This window comes from Panicum virgatum, chromosome 2N, assembly GCF_016808335.1.
Source record: "Panicum virgatum strain AP13 chromosome 2N, P.virgatum_v5, whole genome shotgun sequence".
Classification (NCBI taxonomy): domain Eukaryota; kingdom Viridiplantae; phylum Streptophyta; class Magnoliopsida; order Poales; family Poaceae; genus Panicum; species Panicum virgatum.
The window spans coordinates 2,410,966-2,427,912 of NC_053146.1; the positions used below are offsets into that span (position 1 = coordinate 2,410,966).

At 50.9% G+C, this 16,947-nt stretch overlaps 2 protein-coding genes and 1 pseudogene across 3 annotated transcripts; 1 reads left to right on the forward strand and 2 right to left on the reverse strand.

The window, feature by feature from the left end:
- Positions 1-94: 94 nt before the first annotated feature.
- Positions 95-4,424, reverse strand: LOC120663009 (annotated as a pseudogene).
- Positions 4,425-6,428: 2,004 nt separating this feature from the next.
- Positions 6,429-7,322, forward strand: LOC120659101. The gene has a single exon (XM_039937159.1). The coding sequence runs from the start codon at positions 6,429-6,431 to the stop codon at positions 7,128-7,130; it is 702 nt and encodes a 233-aa protein (XP_039793093.1). The 3' UTR covers positions 7,131-7,322.
- Positions 7,323-12,167: 4,845 nt separating this feature from the next.
- On the reverse strand, positions 12,168-14,438 carry LOC120663007 (L-type lectin-domain containing receptor kinase SIT2-like). 2 transcript variants are annotated; one of them, XM_039942046.1, is made up of 2 exons: positions 13,847-14,438; positions 12,168-13,474 (listed from the first exon to the last, which is right to left on the reverse strand). In XM_039942046.1, the coding sequence occupies exons 1-2, from the start codon at positions 14,406-14,408 to the stop codon at positions 12,378-12,380; spliced, it is 1,659 nt and encodes a 552-aa protein (XP_039797980.1). In that variant the 5' UTR covers positions 14,409-14,438; the 3' UTR covers positions 12,168-12,377. The 2 variants fall into 2 exon arrangements, with proteins under 2 accessions (XP_039797980.1, XP_039797979.1); XM_039942045.1 differs by having other exon boundaries at positions 13,649-14,438.
- Positions 14,439-16,947: the final 2,509 nt, after the last annotated feature.

Below are 16,947 nucleotides of genomic sequence, written 5' to 3' on the forward strand. Positions count from 1 at the left end.
TGCTTGGAAGCAATGAATGAGTTGGACCTGGCTGTCCAGATTTTACTTAAATTCGTTTATTTTAGAACATTGCAAAGTCATAACATTTTCAGTATATCCAAATAGATCAATAGACCTGCAGGACATGTGAATGTATATTTGTAACCTCAACCGAATAGAACATGTAGACTGGTTCACTTATACAGACAGAAGGCTACTTTGTACACAAATGAAAATCATGAGCTCAGGAAGTCCATGTAATAAGATGTAATGCTCAACTTTTACAAGGATAATGCCCTTAAGTACTCTAGCACTATGAAAAACATTACAAGACTCAGTGCTAACTGCTAAGTATCAGCATAACATTAAACATCCATGGAAGATCATCTTCCTCTTGAGATTTCAGAAATTGGGCCTATGCTTGGTGGCAGTGTATAAGGACCAAATGCTTCATCTTGTATTAGGAAAAGCATGCTATACTCAATGTCTGCATTCTTCAATTCTGGGAGTGACAAAATCATAATCAAGTTACTGTATGACCTCCTGCAAGTTAGGCTTCACATTACTAAATGGATGCGAGCATTACAACTCAAGTTTTAGCACCAGGCATGCCTCATCAGCATTGTAGTCTCCTTGTAGCCTAGTGTATGTTGCCTCAGTCAATGATCCTTTGTGCCAGTGCTCAAGAACGCAATCTACTGACTGCACTCACGATAACATCAAAAACCATGAAAATCATCTTCCTCCTGAGACGCTAGATCTTGTGTCAATGCTTGATGACAGTGTATACGGGTCAAACCCTTCTCCTTGCATTAGAGTGAGCTTGCTGAAGCTCATTTCTGCATGTGTCAACTCAGGGAGTGGCAAATCAGAGTCAAGGTACTGCATGACCTTTTGCATGTTAGGCCTCACATTAGTAAATGGATGTGAGCATAATAACCCAAGTTTTAGCACCAGGCATGCCTCATTAACATTATAATCCCCTAGTAACCTGGTGTCTACAGTCTCAGTTAATGATCCTAGAACCCAGTCTACTAACACCTCTTGGTTGTAATCTGCATTATTGTTTACTGGCCTTTTCCCACATGTCACCTCGAGAAGGAATGTGCCAAAGGCAAACACATCTGTTAGAGGGGATGCCTTTCCTGTCAATACCAATTCCGGAGCTAAGTACCCCATGGTACCAACCACATGTGTAGTCTGTAGGTCAGTACCATGATCATACAATCTTGCTAGGCCAAAGTCACCTAGACGTCCGTTCATCTCACTATCAAGAAGAACATTGCTTGCCTTAATATCACGGTGAATGACAACCTTTTCCCACTTCTCATGGAGGTAGAGTAAACCTGATGCAATCCCTTTGATGATCCAAAATCTTTGAGCCCAATTCAATGTGTGGTTGTTCTCTTCACAGTACAAATACTTATCAAGGCTTCCATTTGACATGTAATCATATACTAAAATAAGTTCACCTTTTCGCCTGCAATAACCAAGTAACTGAACAAGGTTGCGGTGTCGAATGCGTCCAATGCTTACAACCTCAGCAATGAACTCCTTCATACCCTGCCTCGATTCATGGGACACCCTCTTAACAGCAACGTCCAATTTAGATGATGGGAGGACTCCCTTGTATACCTTCCCAAATCCTCCTGCACCGAGTAGGTTCTTGTTCTGAAATCCCTCTGTGGCATGGTACAAATCCTTGTAGGAGAACCTGTGTGGTCCGAACTCAGTTTCCCAATCTTCTTTCAGCTCAGTGTATCGTAGCCTCCTCCTAAGAAGTAAAATGATGATAGCTCCCATGACTGTAATGGATGTTGCAGTTGCTATTGGTAGGATGATTTCCAAGAGTTTTGACTGGGGTTTATGACCCTTCGGAGGTAGCTTTGGGAGCTTGGTGGTATCAATCTTTGGAGCTGATCTGTTCATGCTGAAGCTCCAGCCAAGCACATAGTGTTGTGAGTTAACTGCACCAGTTGATGATGAGAAACCAATGTATGCTGGCTCTTGCAGCACCATTGAGAGGTCATAGTTTTTTGAGATCAATGGCCATACTGGTTTCTCCTTTTCAAGGGGAGCTATGGTCACATTTATTTGCTTTGCTTCTCCATCATAATCCACCCATACTTGCATTGCTTCACCACTATTAAGACTTAGGTTTTGGAAGCTAGCACTTGTGTCATCATAGTAGCCTGCAGAGGATGACTCTATGGAGTTTAGGTCATTGATATTTATGCCTACATGGTTTGCATCAATGTCCTTGAACTCAATTGATAGAGTTGGATCGAGCTCCACAGCAAAGAAATGGTTTTTTGGGTTTCCATTCTTCACAGTATTTGTGAGACCTATATCTCTCTGGACTCGCCGCTGACCCCCGCGTCGCCCCCGCATAGGGCGACTCGGGCGGACGCCCAAGCACTCGCCGCCGCCGGCCCCTTCCCCACCCCTCCCTTGCCGCGCCGCCGCCGGAGCCGGCCCCGGAAGTCCGCGCGGCCTGCGAAGAGGGCGGCAGCGGAGCAGCCCTTCTCCTCCCCTTCACCTCGCGGCCGCGGCCGCAGGAGATGCTGGAGGGGGCTCGCCGCCGGACGGGCGGTGGCGGAGCTGGTGGCTCCGGCGGCGCCGGATCTGGGGCCTCCATGGCCGGATCCGGTAGCCGCGGAGGAGCGCGACGGCTGTTGCTGGGGCGCGATGCTCGACGCCGGGAACGACGCTGGGACTCGGAGGCAGGCCAGGCGCGGGGTCTGTTGGGGGCGCTAGCGCTCCGGTTCCGGCCTCCCGTGGCCTGGCGGCGGGGCCGGTGCTGCTGCCCTGGCGGATCTTGCCGGGATCCGTCCGATGGTAGCGGCGGCTGCGGCCAGATGCTGGGAGCAGGGGACGGGTGCCCTAGCGGCCGGGGCTGGCGCCCTCAAGGAGGGGGGCGGCGCCCATGATGGTGTGGCGGCGCCCGTGGCTGCGGTCACGGTCGTCGTCGACGGCTGCTGCGGGTGCTTGTACCGGCGGCTGCGGATGGCGACGGCCTCGACGTGCGGCGGTGTCACGCTAGCGGTGGAGGCAGGTCCGGCCTGCGGCCTGGTCAGAGGGGGTGACGGTCGACGCAGCTATGCGGCTGCCGCGTGCAGCCGGCGCATCGTTGCTCTCTGATGAGGCCTTCATGGGATTGCAGGACAGCGGCGTTTGAAGGTGTTGGATGGCGAGGGGTCCGGCTTCTTGGCTCGGCATTGGCGCTAGTGAGGTCTTGGGTGAAAGTCTTGCGACGGCGACGCCATTGGTGCCACTTTCCCTGCTGGGGGCGTTGTGTATCCCCTTAGTGTCGACGTCCTTGGGTGAAAACCCGGTCCATTGTGGACGTGCGATGGTGGCGGAGTTGTTATCGCTCCCTTGTTGAAGGCGTCGCATTTGGACTTCGTCGTGGCCTTGAAGTCTTCTGGGCGGATGCTCTCGTTTCTCGGCGTCTGGTTGACGCGTGGAGGCGGGTTTTGCAACGTGAAGTCGGAGCTGCTGCGTAGGGGACGCAGCTCGGCAATAATGACGCGCGGCAACCTCCCCCCTCCGCCGTAGTCTAGGTCTCTGCTGGGGTCTTCATCCGCTGGGGTGAGGCGTGGGTTTCGGCCGGAAGTCGGAGCTACTCTTCACAATTGAGCTTGGCAATGATAACTGGTTGTGGCCGCTTGCTTCGGATCCTCGGTGTGTGGTTCGTGGGTGGTCTGCCACGGGAAGTCGGAACTGCTGGCGGCGTTGCTTCCATGCTCGGCAACGATGATCTATGGCAATGCGTCGTGTTGTGCTCAACCGCGTCGCGTGGGTTGGTTAGCCTTGGGAAGTCCTTTGGCTCCCCGTTGTGCTAACTTTTCTTGTAAATATTTTTTCTATCGAGCTCCTGCCTTTTATTTCAAAAAAAAAATATTTGTGAGACCTAGGTACTGGTTGGCTAATGCATCTGTGAAGTTCTTGCTCGGAGCAACAAGCCAACAATGAAGGCCAAACCATGTTGTGTCATACTGAGGTAACTAGAGCAGATTCCAAACACAAAGGAGACAGAGAAGGACTGCACTTTACCATTATGTGACTTGCGGAAGTGCAAAGGAGCCGGGTAGAATGCATGCCCTTTGCGATTAACGATGCCATTTGTTAGCTCAAGGAGTCCACTCGGTGTAATTGTGGCAGTTTCATCCATGGAGAGGTTAGTGCCACTGAAACCAAGGTATAGGAGCGGGCTGCCATCTGCGCTGAGAGTTGCTAGGTGAAGGCCAAAGGAAAGCAGGAGGCATGGAGGGAAGAACTTCATGTGAGGTGTGAGGAAATCTTGTAAAGAATCAACAACAGTGCAGCAAGATGAAGCAATAGGCCAGTAGTGGTGCTTTTGCGTTGAAGGCTTGGTAGGAGTTAAAACAAATTGAGGCAATGCCAAATTTCTACCCTACAAGTTTTTTCCACACGTATCCATGTCTGAAAGTGTTAGAGAGGGTGATGTTTTCTGGTGAAAATAATGCAGCTAATTTATACTGTGAAAACGACATAATTTAGGAGAAAAAATTAATTATTAATTATTTTAAGACTTTGTCTTGTGGACTACTTTTTGCATGTTTTGTAGTTGGCTAATTATCATGGCATCAAAAGAATTGCAGCACCTATGCTATTTTATATGTTCATAGATATTGCGATGGGTGCTTATGTATACTTCAGAATTTCTTTTGTAAGCAGCTCTCAAGTAATGATTCATTTTGTGGGTGGTAAATTGTTAGTGATAACAGATAACTATGTTTCTTTATTGGCCTACAGCAGGGGCCTCACTTGTGAGCCAGCTATATGAGGCAGATATTTCTTCATTGTGGTTGGAAATTATCTAGAAAGAATACGGAATCCGATTATCAAACTAGATACTACGATTTCTTAGGGGGTCAGCACTAAACCAAGTTTTATCTGATCCAAATCAACATTTGAGTTATGTTCCTCTTCCATGATTGCGAATATTCTCCAGAAAAGAGTTATCGGTTGCCACTGTAAATCTGTAATCAGTTAGCCTATGTTGTCTTAATGAAGATTTTGGTATTTTCCATACATGATAGTGTCTTTTTTCCTGTATTAGCTTCATTCTATTTTTATTTTTAGTTCAATAGTATTGTAATGCTAATGAAATTTCTTCCATTATCTAGAAAAAAAATCTTGTAATTCTACCCTTCTAATGTTCAATAAACCCCCTTATATATATATGAAAACATATATTCCATACATAACCATAAATAAATTCGCAAACTTGTCTATGAAATTAGAAAAAAGAGCGTACCCAGTGTTGTAGGCTTCCCGCACTGTGCGGGGTCTGGGGAAGGGTTGTCTTTAAGTTAAAAGAAATTCTACAACATGATTAAGCTAACCCAACCATAAGGTAACTTCTTTATAATGGAAGAAAATTTTATGCCTGATTTTGTTGCCTATTGCTACCGCAACCCCTTGCTTTCAGTCATTTTCATGATGGTTGTTCCCTTCTGCGGCCATTCATTTTAATGATGATGCAATGTTTCTCTCCATGACCTTTAATTGACTCAGAGGCTTATTTTGTAAAGTTTTCTGTTTTTTCTAAACCATATCTTCTGCTTTAGACTCAGCCAGGCATCCTCTAGACTTCTCATGGCCTCACCATCTAAATGAAACTTTTTTATTCGAGTCAAAGTTTATGAAAATACTAATACTAGCTAGACTAAGTTTTATTTCAGAGAAAAAAAATCAAGGCTATTCAAGAGAATCTTGAGTCTTGGTTTTTTTCTTGGAATTGACTTAAACTAATAGGAAATTTGAACTGATTGTTTTCAACCCCCAACTCTTTTGACATACATGAACCAAATTTGCCTTTTTAAGTGTTCGGTTAGATTTTTGGGAGAAGTTCTGTTACGGGCCAGGTCCAGCCGGCCCATGCGCCCGAACCGGCGCAGCCGCCGCCGATGATCACGTATCAACGCCGCCGTCGCACTAGTGGCTGAGATCTGCTTCTTTAGATATTTTAATTATTTCCATAAATTAGTTGGTTTGTAAAAGGATATAAGTGTTAGAGGAGTCAAGGACCTATTGGGCCTAGCCCATTAGGGTTAATTAGTCGCTTGCTTAGGGGTCAAGTAAACCTCTCTATATAAAGAGAGGAGATGTATCAATCTAATCAAGCAAGGGCAATCATATCGCTCGGCTTCCCTCAGGGAGCCGGGAGACCCCCAAACCCTAGCCGCCATCCCGTGAACAGTACCCGCGGTACTGTAGCACCGCGGGTACTGTAGCGCGGCAGCCGCCGTCACTTCCTTCTCCACAATCCTCTCAATCCCACCTGCCTCCTTCCCCCTTGCGCGACCACGGCGCCCAGAAGCCGTCGGGCGCGCATCATTCTCCGTCCTTCTTCTTCCCACGCCTACAACCTGCGTCCACGCCTTGGTAGGGATCCAATTCCTATCAATCTGGTATCAGCTATGCCAGGCGACGACAAGTCTGAGCCACCACTGCCGCCGCCAACCATGGAGGGTCTGGCCGCCATGATGACCAAGCTGCTGAGAAGCATGGGAGACATGGAGACGCGCTTCATCTCTATGGAGTCGCGCATCACCTCTATGGAGCCACGCCTTCAACCGCCGCCGACGTTGAACCCCACGGCGTCCATGCCCTATGGGATGCCAGGGTACGGATCTACAACCCTGGCGAGTTCTTCATCGACGGCCGCCGCCACACTGTCCATGGCATCCCCAACGTCTTCGCCGACCCTGCCAATCACCAAGATCACGCTCCCCCACTCGCCATCACCGCTGCCCGTGTTCGACGACATTCCGCAGCCCAACCCGTTGGGCGCGCCGGGTGCACCGGGAGCTGCCAGCGCACACGAGCGCCTGGGGGTTCCGCGCTTCAGCAAGCTCGACTTCCCCACCTACGACGGCACTGAAGATCCACTGAACTGGCTCCACCGCTGTGAGCAGTTTTTTAGGGGACAGCGCACGCTAGCCTCCGACCGGGTCTGGCTCGCCTCGTACCACATGACTGGCGTGGCCCAGACCTGGTACTACGCCCTCGAGCAGGACGAGGGCATGCCGTCATGGGAGTGCTTCAAAGAGCTTGCCAACCAGCGCTTTGGGCCGGCCATTCGCTCCAACTGCCTCTCGGAGCTGGCCCGGCTTCCCTAGCACAGCACCGTCCAAGACTTCCAGGAGCGCTTCAACTCTATGGTGTGCCACACCCCGGAACTCTCGCCAAAGCAGAAGGCGGACCTCTTTGTGGGGGGTCTGCCGGATCACATCCGTGTCGACGTCGAGCTCCGCACACCCCAGATGCTCCAGGATGCCATGCATCTCGCACGGGCCTTTGAGCATCGCGCGGCGGCCACGGCGACCGCTTCTCCACAGCGTGCAGGGCGCCTTCCCCAGCGCCTGCCCCTGCCGCCGCCAGCTGCGCCACGCGCAGCTCCTCCAGCGCCGGCGCTGGCACCGCCGGCCGCTCCTGCACCGGCCTTACCGGCGCCGCCGCCCAAACCGTTCCGCCGTCTGACTCCGGCTGAGATGGTGGAACGCCGTCGCCAGGGCCTCTGCTACAACTGCGACGAGCCCTACGTACGTGGCCACCAGTGCCAGCGCCTCTTCTACCTGGAGGTGACTGACTACACGTCCGATGGCAAGGATGACGCTGCGGCCGGGGGCGCTGGCGCCCAGCCTACTGAGGAGCCGGACCCGGTTGTCTCCCTCCACGCCATCGCCGGCATTCGCACCGAGGACACGATGATGGTCCCTGTCCACATCGGTGGACACCGTCTGACGGCCCTCCTCGACAGCGGCTCGACACACAACTTCATCCACAAGGATTTGATGAGCCGTCTCGGTTTGGCGACATCGAGCGCCAGGCTGCGAGTGACGGTGGCCAACGGTGACCGCGTGCCATGCGGGGCGGTGGCCCGCAACGTGGCCATGCATATCGGCTAGGAGGAGTTTGCCATCAGCTGCTTCGGCATCGGCTTGGGCGGATTCGACCTCGTCCTCGGCGTCGACTACTTGCGGACCTTGGGTCCGATCCTGTGGGACTTCGACGACCTCTGCATGGCATTCTGGTGGCATGGACGCTTCATCGTCTGGCGCGGGATCGGATCGCCCCGCGTCGACATCTCCGAGCCGCTCCTGCACGCGCTCTCGGCCGACCCCGAGCGCCCACTCCTCGACGTCCTCCTCCAGCAGTACGAAGACGTCTTCGCCGAGCCGCAAGGCCTCCCTCCGTCCCGCCCCTACGACCACAGGATCCACCTACTGCCGGGCACGGCACCAGTCGCGGTCAGGCCGTACCGCTACCCACAGCTGCAGAAGGACGAGCTCGAGCGTCAGTGTGCCACGATGCTGTCCCAGGGCATCATACGACCCAGCACCTCCCCGTTCTCGGCGCCAGTGCTGCTGGTCAAGAAGGCCGACGGCACCTGGCACTTCTGCATCGACTACCGTGCGCTCAACGACAAGACTTCCAAGGACAAGTTCCCGATCCCGGTGGTCGATGAGCTCCTCGACGAGCTGCACGGCGCCAGGTACTTCACCAAGCTCGATCTCCGCTCGGGCTACCATCAAGTGCGCATGCACATGGCTGATGTGGAGAAGACCGCGTTCCGCACCCACCACGGCCACTTCGAGTTCCTCGTCATGCCGTTCGGTCTCTCCAACGCGCCGGCCACGTTCCAGGCCCTGATGAATGACGTCCTGCAGCCATTCCTTCGGCAGTTTGTGCTCGTTTTCTTCGATGATATTTTGATATACAGCCCGTCGTGGTCTGATCACTTGCAGCATGTCCGCCTCGTCCTCGACGCGCTACGCGCCAACGGCCTCCACCTCAAACGCTCCAAGTGCGCCTTCGGCTCCCGCTCAGTCGCCTACCTCGGCCACGTCATCTCTGCCGAGGGAGTCGCGAGGGACACCGCCAAGGAGGAGGCGGTCGCGTCCTGGCCGGAGCCACGCTCAGCCCGAGGCGTGCGCGGCTTTCTGGACCTCGCGGGCTACTACCGGAAGTTCATCCGAGACTTCGGGGCGATCGCCGCCCCCCTGACACGCCTCCTGCGCAAGGAGGCCTTCTCCTGGACCGCGGAAGCGGCGGAGGCCTTCACGGCGCTAAAAAAGGCGCTCTCGACGGGTCCGGTATTGCAGATGCCGGACTTCGAGCAGCAGTTTGTGGTAGACTGCGACGCCTCCGGCACCGGTTTCGGCGCGGTGCTGCACCAGGGGTCCGGCCCCCTGGCCTTCTTCAGCCGGCCTTTCGCCGCCCGCCACGTCAAGCTGGCGGCCTATGAGAGGGAGCTCATCGGCCTGGTACAGGCTGTGCGTCATTGGCGGCCCTACCTCTGGGGGCGCCGCTTCTTGGTCCGCACCGACCACTACAGCCTGAAGTACCTCCTCGACCAGCGACTGTCTACGATCCCGCAGCACCAGTGGCTCAGCAAGCTGTTCGGGTTCGACTTCGCCGTGGAGTATCGCCCGGGGCGCCTCAACACTGCGGCGGACGCCCTCTCCCGCCGCGACAGCGAGTCCAGCTCCGATGACGCGGCGGAGCTCCACGCCATCTCCGGGCCGTCCTTCGACCTCCTCGACGACATCCGCGCGGCCACATCCACTGACGAGGAGGCTGCACGGCTCCTGGACGGGGGCCTCGATGCACCCTGGCACACCGACGCAGGGCTCCTTCTCCACGGCAAGCGCATCTTCGTGCCCGCTCAGCACGACCTACGCCAGCGAGTGCTCTCATTGGTCCACTCAGCTGGTCATGAGGGCGTCCAGAAGACCCTACAACGTCTGCGTGCCGACTTCTACTTCCCCCACGACAGGCGGTTGGTACAGGAGTTCGTCCGTGCCTGCCCCACATGCCAGCGCAACAAGACGTCGACGCAGCGGCCAGCGGGGCTGCTCCAGCCCCTCGAGGTTCCCGCCCAGGTGTGGGCGGACATCTCGATGGACTTCGTCGAGGGTCTGCCCAAGGTCGGCGGGAAGTCGGTCATCCACACCGTGGTGGACCGCTTCTCGAAGTATGCGCACTTCATCGCCCTGAGCCACCCGTACACGGCTTCGTCGGTCGCCCGCGCCTTCTTCGACGGCATCGTTCGGCTCCATGGCTTCCCGACGTCCATCGTCAGCGACCGGGACCCCGTCTTCATGAGCCACATGTGGCGCGACCTCTTCAAGATGGCCGGCGTCCAGCTCCGTTTGAGCACGGCGTTCCATCCTCAGACGGACGGCCAGTCGGAGATCGTCAACAAGGTGCTGGCCATGTACCTGCGGTGCGCCACGGGAGATCGCCCGCGAGCCTGGGTGGACTGGCTCGCGTGGGCGGAGTACTGCTACAACACCTCGTACCACACGGCGCTTCGGGCGACGCCATTCGAGGTGGTCTACGGGCGGTCCCCGCCGGCGCTTCTACCACACACCGCCGGCGTGGCCCAGACGGACACGGCCGACACGCTTCTCCGTGACCGCGACTCCTTCCTCGCCGACTTCCGCGAGCGTCTTCTTCAGGCTCGTCAGCACGCCAAGCACTACTACGACGTTCACCACCGCGAGCTGGAGTTTGTGGTGGGTGATTGGGTCTGGCTCCGCCTGCTACACAGGCCGACCCACTCGCTGGAGCGCTGTCCCTAGGGCAAGCTCGGCCCTCGATACGCAGGTCCGTTCTAGGTGATCGAGCGTATCGGGCAGGTGGCCTATCGCCTGTAGCTTCCAGAGGGGTCGCGCCTCCACAATGTCTTCCATGTGGGGCTGTTGAAGCCCTTCCACGGCGACCCCCCTGTGTCCATGCCGCCACTGCCGCCCATTCATGATGGCAGGGTGGTCTTGACTCCGGCTCGGGTGCGGCGGGCGCGCTTCCAGCATGGCGCCTGGGAGATCCTCGTGGAGTGGCAGGGGCTCCCTCCGGATGATGCGACCTGGGAGCCACGGGAGTCCTTCGTCGAGCGCTACCCCGACTTTCAGCTCGAGGACGAGCTGTTTCTCGAGGAGCGGAGAGATGTTACGGGCCAGGCCCAGCCGGCCCATGTGCCCGAACCGGCGCAGCCGCCGCCGATGATCACGTATCAACGCCGCCGTCGCACTAGTGGCTGTGATCTGCTTCTTTAGATATTTTAATTATTTCCATAAATTAGTTGGTTTGTAAAAGGATATAAGTGTTAGAGGAGTCAAGGACCTATTGGGCCTAGCCCATTAGGGTTAATTAGTCGCTTGCTTAGGGGTCAAGTAAACCTCTCTATATAAAGAGAGGAGATGTATCAATCTAATCAAGCAAGGGCAATCATATCGCTCGGCTTCCCTCAGGGAGCCGGGAGACCCCCAAACCCTAGCCGCCATCCCGTGAACAGTACCCGCGGTACTGTAGCACCGCGGGTACTGTAGCGCAGCAGCCGCCGTCACTTCCTCCTCCACAATCCTCTCAATCCCACCTGCCTCCTTCCCCCTTGCGCGACCACGGCGCCCAGAAGCCGTCGGGCGCACATCATTCTCCGTCCTTCTTCTTCCCACGCCTACAACCTGCGTCCACGCCTTGGTAGGGATCCAATTCCTATCAAGTTCGTCTTATCCTATCGAGTCATAGGCTCTCAAATTCTTTTTAGGAGACTTGAGGATTATTATACTGGTCCTACTCAATTAAGGATTCCTATCTACTTTAATTTGAGTATATGTGGGACTATATAAAGCCAAGGGCTGGCCATAAGAACCAAACCTGATTAGAAAATTTAAATGATATATGACCTTATCCCAAAGCAAGGTAGAAGCAACTGCAGTGCATGAGATGATAAGAGGCAAGGTTACTCATCTGAAGCCTTGTCCAAGTACTGGCACTCGTAGCACATGATGATAGCAAGAGACTGACAAATAGTTACATTATATTTGTTTGTATTCGTATTCTACGCGGTAAGCTTAGCCAAACATTGTTCGTTTTGTTGCTAATATTTTGGTTATATCTACAAGTTTCATCTACTGAAATTCTTAGTACTATGTATGTTTGTATTGTGTCATTCCTTTTAATTTTAAAACATATCAGTGACATCTGCATTCACATATGTACGTTTTGTTGCTAATATTTTGGTTATATCTACAAGTTTCATCTACTGAAATTCTTAGTACTATGTATGTTTGTATTGTGTCATTCCTTTTAATTTTAAAACATATCAGTGACATCTGCATTCACATATGTAATATTTCACATATCTGATGTATTCACAAACCCACCCTGGAATTTCCTTGCATCTAATGTAAACACATTACAAACAAATTATTTCAGACTAGACAGACAACTATACGTAGGGTGGCACAAATATCTAATTCTTGTGCTCTTAACTTTACAATCTGAATATATCAATGGTTCAACCAATTCACATTTTCTTATGATAAAGACAGCAAGGTAATTTTTAGAGTACATGCATTTCATCTACCTCCTGTGAGGTAAGATATCATACTGTTATTTGTCGTTGAGAATGAGTTTCTCAAGGTCGCTGGGTTGAAACATCTGTTCTGCATGAAAGACAGCATGCTAAGGCTCATATCAGCTGGCGTTAACTTATCCTGTAGTGGAACATTGCCATTGAGATACTGCATGACTTCCCTCATGCTTGGCCTTAGATTGATAAACGGGTGTGAGCACAGCAATCCCATCTTTAGTATTAGGCATGCCTCATCAACATTGTAGGCACCTTGGAGCTTGACATCTACTGCATCTGTGACTAATCCTTTGTGCCAACAGTCAAGTACCCAATCGACCAACAGCAGTTGCCTATCTTGGCCAGTTTGCTCAATGGGTTTTCTCCCACAAGTAATCTCAAGAACAAACATACCAAAGGAAAATACATCGGTAAGTGGAGTTGCCTTGCTAGTTCGTCCTAGCTCTGGAGCTAGGTAACCAATGGTACCAACAATATGTGTGGTCTGAGGTTCAGCACCATGGTCGTATAGCCTGGCTAGACCAAAATCACCTAGATGTGCATTCATTTCATCATCAAGGAGCACATTGCTTGGCTTGATGTCCCGATGAAGTACTACCTTCTCCCATTCCTCATGGAGGTAAAGCAAGCCAGATGCTATTCCTTTGATTATTCGCATTCTTTGATCCCAATTCAAAGTAGGCTTGTTCTCTTGATCATACAAGTACCTGTCAAGGCTTCCACCTGGCATGTATTCATACACTAGAATAAGTTCACCTTTTCGACGGCAATAGCCATGTAACTGCACAAGATTACGGTGTTGGAGGCGGCCAATGCTTACAACCTCGGCAACAAATTCTTTCATGCCCTGCTTAGAATTATGGGAGATTTTCTTCACAGCAACCATCACCTTAGATTTTGGAAGAACTCCCTTGTATACCCTTCCAAATCCTCCTATGCCCAGTAGATTCTTGTTCTTAAATCCTTCAGTAGCATAAAACAAGTCCTTATATGAAAATCTGTGTGGTCCAAACTCAACCTCCCAATCTTCTCGTAGTTCAGCATACATTAGCCACCTTCTAACCAGAAGAATGACAATGGTGCCTCCAATAATAACAAATGCTGCAGTAGTTATTGGAAGTATGATCTCTAAAACCTTGGATTGAGGATTGGGGCCTTCATGGGGTAGCTTTGGTAGCTTGGTGATATCAATGGGAAGAGAAGGCCTATTCATGCCAAAACTCCAACCAAGAACATATTGCCGTGAAATGAATGAACCTGTCGATGATGAGAAGCCGACATATGCCTTGTCTCTGAGCACTCTTGATAGGTTGTAGGTAGTAGAGAGCAGTGGTTTGAATGGTTTGGCCACATTTACGGGAGACAAGGTCACATTGATCTGTGTGTTATCCTCGTCATATTCCACCCACACCTGCATCACTTTGTAGCTTGCTAGTGTCAAGTTGTGGAAGTTACCATTTCTGTTGTCGTTGTAGCCAGCACTGCTGGAATTCGCAGAATTGAGCCCGTTGATGTCGATGCCAACATGGTTGTTTTCTATGTCCTTGAATTCATCATTACAGTTGGTGTCGAGCTCAACAGCAAAGAAGTGGTTGGTCGCATTTCCATTGCTGTGTTCGCTGATGAGTCCCATGTACTGCATTGGCATTGTGTTCGAGAAGTTCTTGTGTGCGGCAACAAGGAAAGCGATGCCATGACCGCAGATGTCGGGCTGGACGCAGTAGATGGCAAAGATGAAGGAGAGAGCAAATGACTGCACTGTGCCGTGAGGTTCTTTGCTGATGTGGATTGGAGTCGGGTGGAAGGCATGGCCTTTGAGACGAACAGTGCCATTAGTGAGTTCAAGTAGGCCATTTGGTGTGATGGTAGCTGCACCATCAAGGGTGAGGTTCGCACTGGTGAAGCCTGAGTAGACAAATTGATCTCTGCCAATTCCAAAGGCTGAGAGGTTTAGGTGAATGAAGAACAGGTGTAGAATCAGCAGAAAGAACAAGGGATTCATGTAAGAGTAAGACATGAGTATTATTGACTAATGAGGACACAAGGACATAGGCTTCACCACAATTGAATGAACTTGCACTACATTTAGCAGTTTATATTTTTGCACTGGAGCTAGCCATTCTGTTACCAAGTCTATACGGCATGGGCTCATTGATTGCTTGTCAACTTCATATTCTTTTAAGCTTTTTCACAGATATCACTACCTGAGTATGAGTGCATTTAATATATCTAAGATGAGATTTTTCATTTAGTCATGTTTTGTTAGAATAATTGGCCAAAGTCTATACGGCTATGGGTGCATTTAATATATCTAAAATAAGATTTTTCTTTTAGTCATGTTTTGTTAGAAATGCCTGATATTTTCTAGCATAGCAGGACATCCAAATTGACAGTGAAAAGTTCAGTGGAATAGTGGCACTGGCGGGATTCGCGGCGACGGTCGCGAGCCGGTCGAGCACGCGCGCCGGTCGGTCGTGATGTGAGGAGCAGGAAGACGGGACGGCGAAAGGATTCGGTGTCGGGATGGCGAAAGATCGTTTGGAAGGTTTACGGGAATTTTGGAGTTCGATTCGAGCTCAGCGATGAAAAAGTTTCGGAAATTATTTTTAGTGCGTGATTTAATTTAGTGAATTTTTGCGCTGTTACAAACCTACCCCACTTAAAATGAATCTCATCCTCGAGATTCGGCTGGCTTCTAAAGAGTTGGGGAAACTCTTTCTTTAGGGCATCTTCACGTTCCCATATAGCTTCTTCTACTCCGTGTCTGCTCCACTGTACTCTGCAAATCTGTACCTCGGAGTTTCTTGTCCTCCTAGTGACAGTGTCCAAAATCTTGACAGATACTTCCTGGTACCGAAGGTTTGTTTGTAGGTCCATTTCTTCTTCTAGCACATGCTCTTTCTTAGGTACCCTCAAACATCTCCTTAGCTGGGATACATGGAACACCGGGTGTATATCTGACATTCCTTCTGGTAGCTCCAGACGGTATGCCACGGTTCCGACTTTCTTCAGAACTCGGTACGGTCCAATGTACCGAGGGGCCAACTTTCCTTGTATATGAAATCTACGAGTTCCCCGAATAGGTGAAACCTTAAGGTAGACGAACTCTCCCGGGTTAAAGCTTATTTCTCGCCTCTTCCTGTCTGCGTAGCTCTTCTGTCGAGACTGGGAGGGCTTCATCTTTTCTCTAATCTTGGCTACTCTTTATTCAGCTTCCTTTATGAGTGCGGGTCCAACTAGGGCACGTTCTCCAACTTCTGACCACATCAGGGGAGTTATGCATTTTCTTCTATAAAGAGCCTCGAATGGTGACATGCCCAAGCTTGCTTGATAACCGTTGTTGTATGAGAATTCCGCATAGAGTAAACTTTGCTCCCAATCCTTGCCATAGGTAAGGGCACATGCTCTCAACATATCCTCCATAATCTGATTCACCCTTTCTATCTGGCCATCCGTTTGTGGGTGATAAGCGGAGCTAAAATCCAATTTGGTGCCCATGGCTTTATGCAAGCTTTTCCAAAACCTAGAGGTGAATTGGGTCCCTCTTTCTGAAACAATTCTGCTAGGCACACCATGTAACTTTACTATATTTTCCACATAAAGCTTAGCTAGCTTTTCTCCACCGTAATTGGTCCGTACGGGTATGAAATGAGCCGCTTTAGTGAGTCGGTCCACTATTACCCATACGGAGTCATGTATTTTCTGTGTTCTGCGCAAACCCACTACAAAGTCCATTCCTATCTCATCCCATTTCCAAACCGGAATAGGTAGGGGTTGCAACAATCCTGCTGGCCTCTGATGTTCGGCCTTGATCCTTTGACAAGTATCACAATGGGCGACAAACCGTGCAATATCCGCATTCATTCCCTTCCACCAATATTTTTGTTTTAAATCCATATACATCTTGGTGGATCCTGGGTGGATGGAGTAGGCCGAGTTAGGGACTACATCCATGATTATTTGCCGGAAGTCTCCTTCCCAGGGCACACAAATACCATTTTTATACCATAAAGTTCCCTCATTATCCACTCTAAAATTCGGTACCTTATTTTCTCCAGTCTGCATTCGGATTTCCATCAAGTCCTTGTCCGAACTTTGGGCTTTTCTAATTTTGTCCTCCAGAGTGGGTTGAATGCTCATCTTGCGAATGGAGCCTCGAGGGACAATGTGCACATTAAATCGTGTCATTTCTTCCTGCAGATGTGCATCCTTGGGTCCATAAGATTTCCGGCTTAAGGCATCAGCTACCACATTAGCTTTGTTAGGGTGGTAATGAATTTCCACATTATAATCCTTAACAAGTTCTAACCACCTTCTTTGCCTTAAGTTTAAATTTGGCTGGGTGAAAATATACTTCAAACTCTTATGGTCGGTATAGATCTCGCACTTATTTCCAATTAGATAATGCCTCCAAATCTTGAGGGCATGCACTACGGCTGCAAACTCCAGTTCTGCTCATGAAGCCTGAGCTGTCGGGAAGCATAAGCCACTACCTTCCCGTCCTGCATGAGGACACATCCTAATCCTTGTCGGGATGCATCGCAATAGATGACAAA

Coding starts and splice junctions, on each gene's coding strand:
- LOC120659101 (XM_039937159.1), top strand. CDS start 6,429: ATGCCAGGCGACGACAAGTCTGAGCCACCACTGCCGCCGCCAACCATG.
- LOC120663007 (XM_039942045.1), bottom strand. CDS start 14,408: ATGTCTTACTCTTACATGAATCCCTTGTTCTTTCTGCTGATTCTACAC. Junction 13,475..13,648: donor CGGCTTCTCATCATCGACAG/GTTCATTCATTT, acceptor TTATTATTGGAG/GCACCATTGTCATTCTTCTG.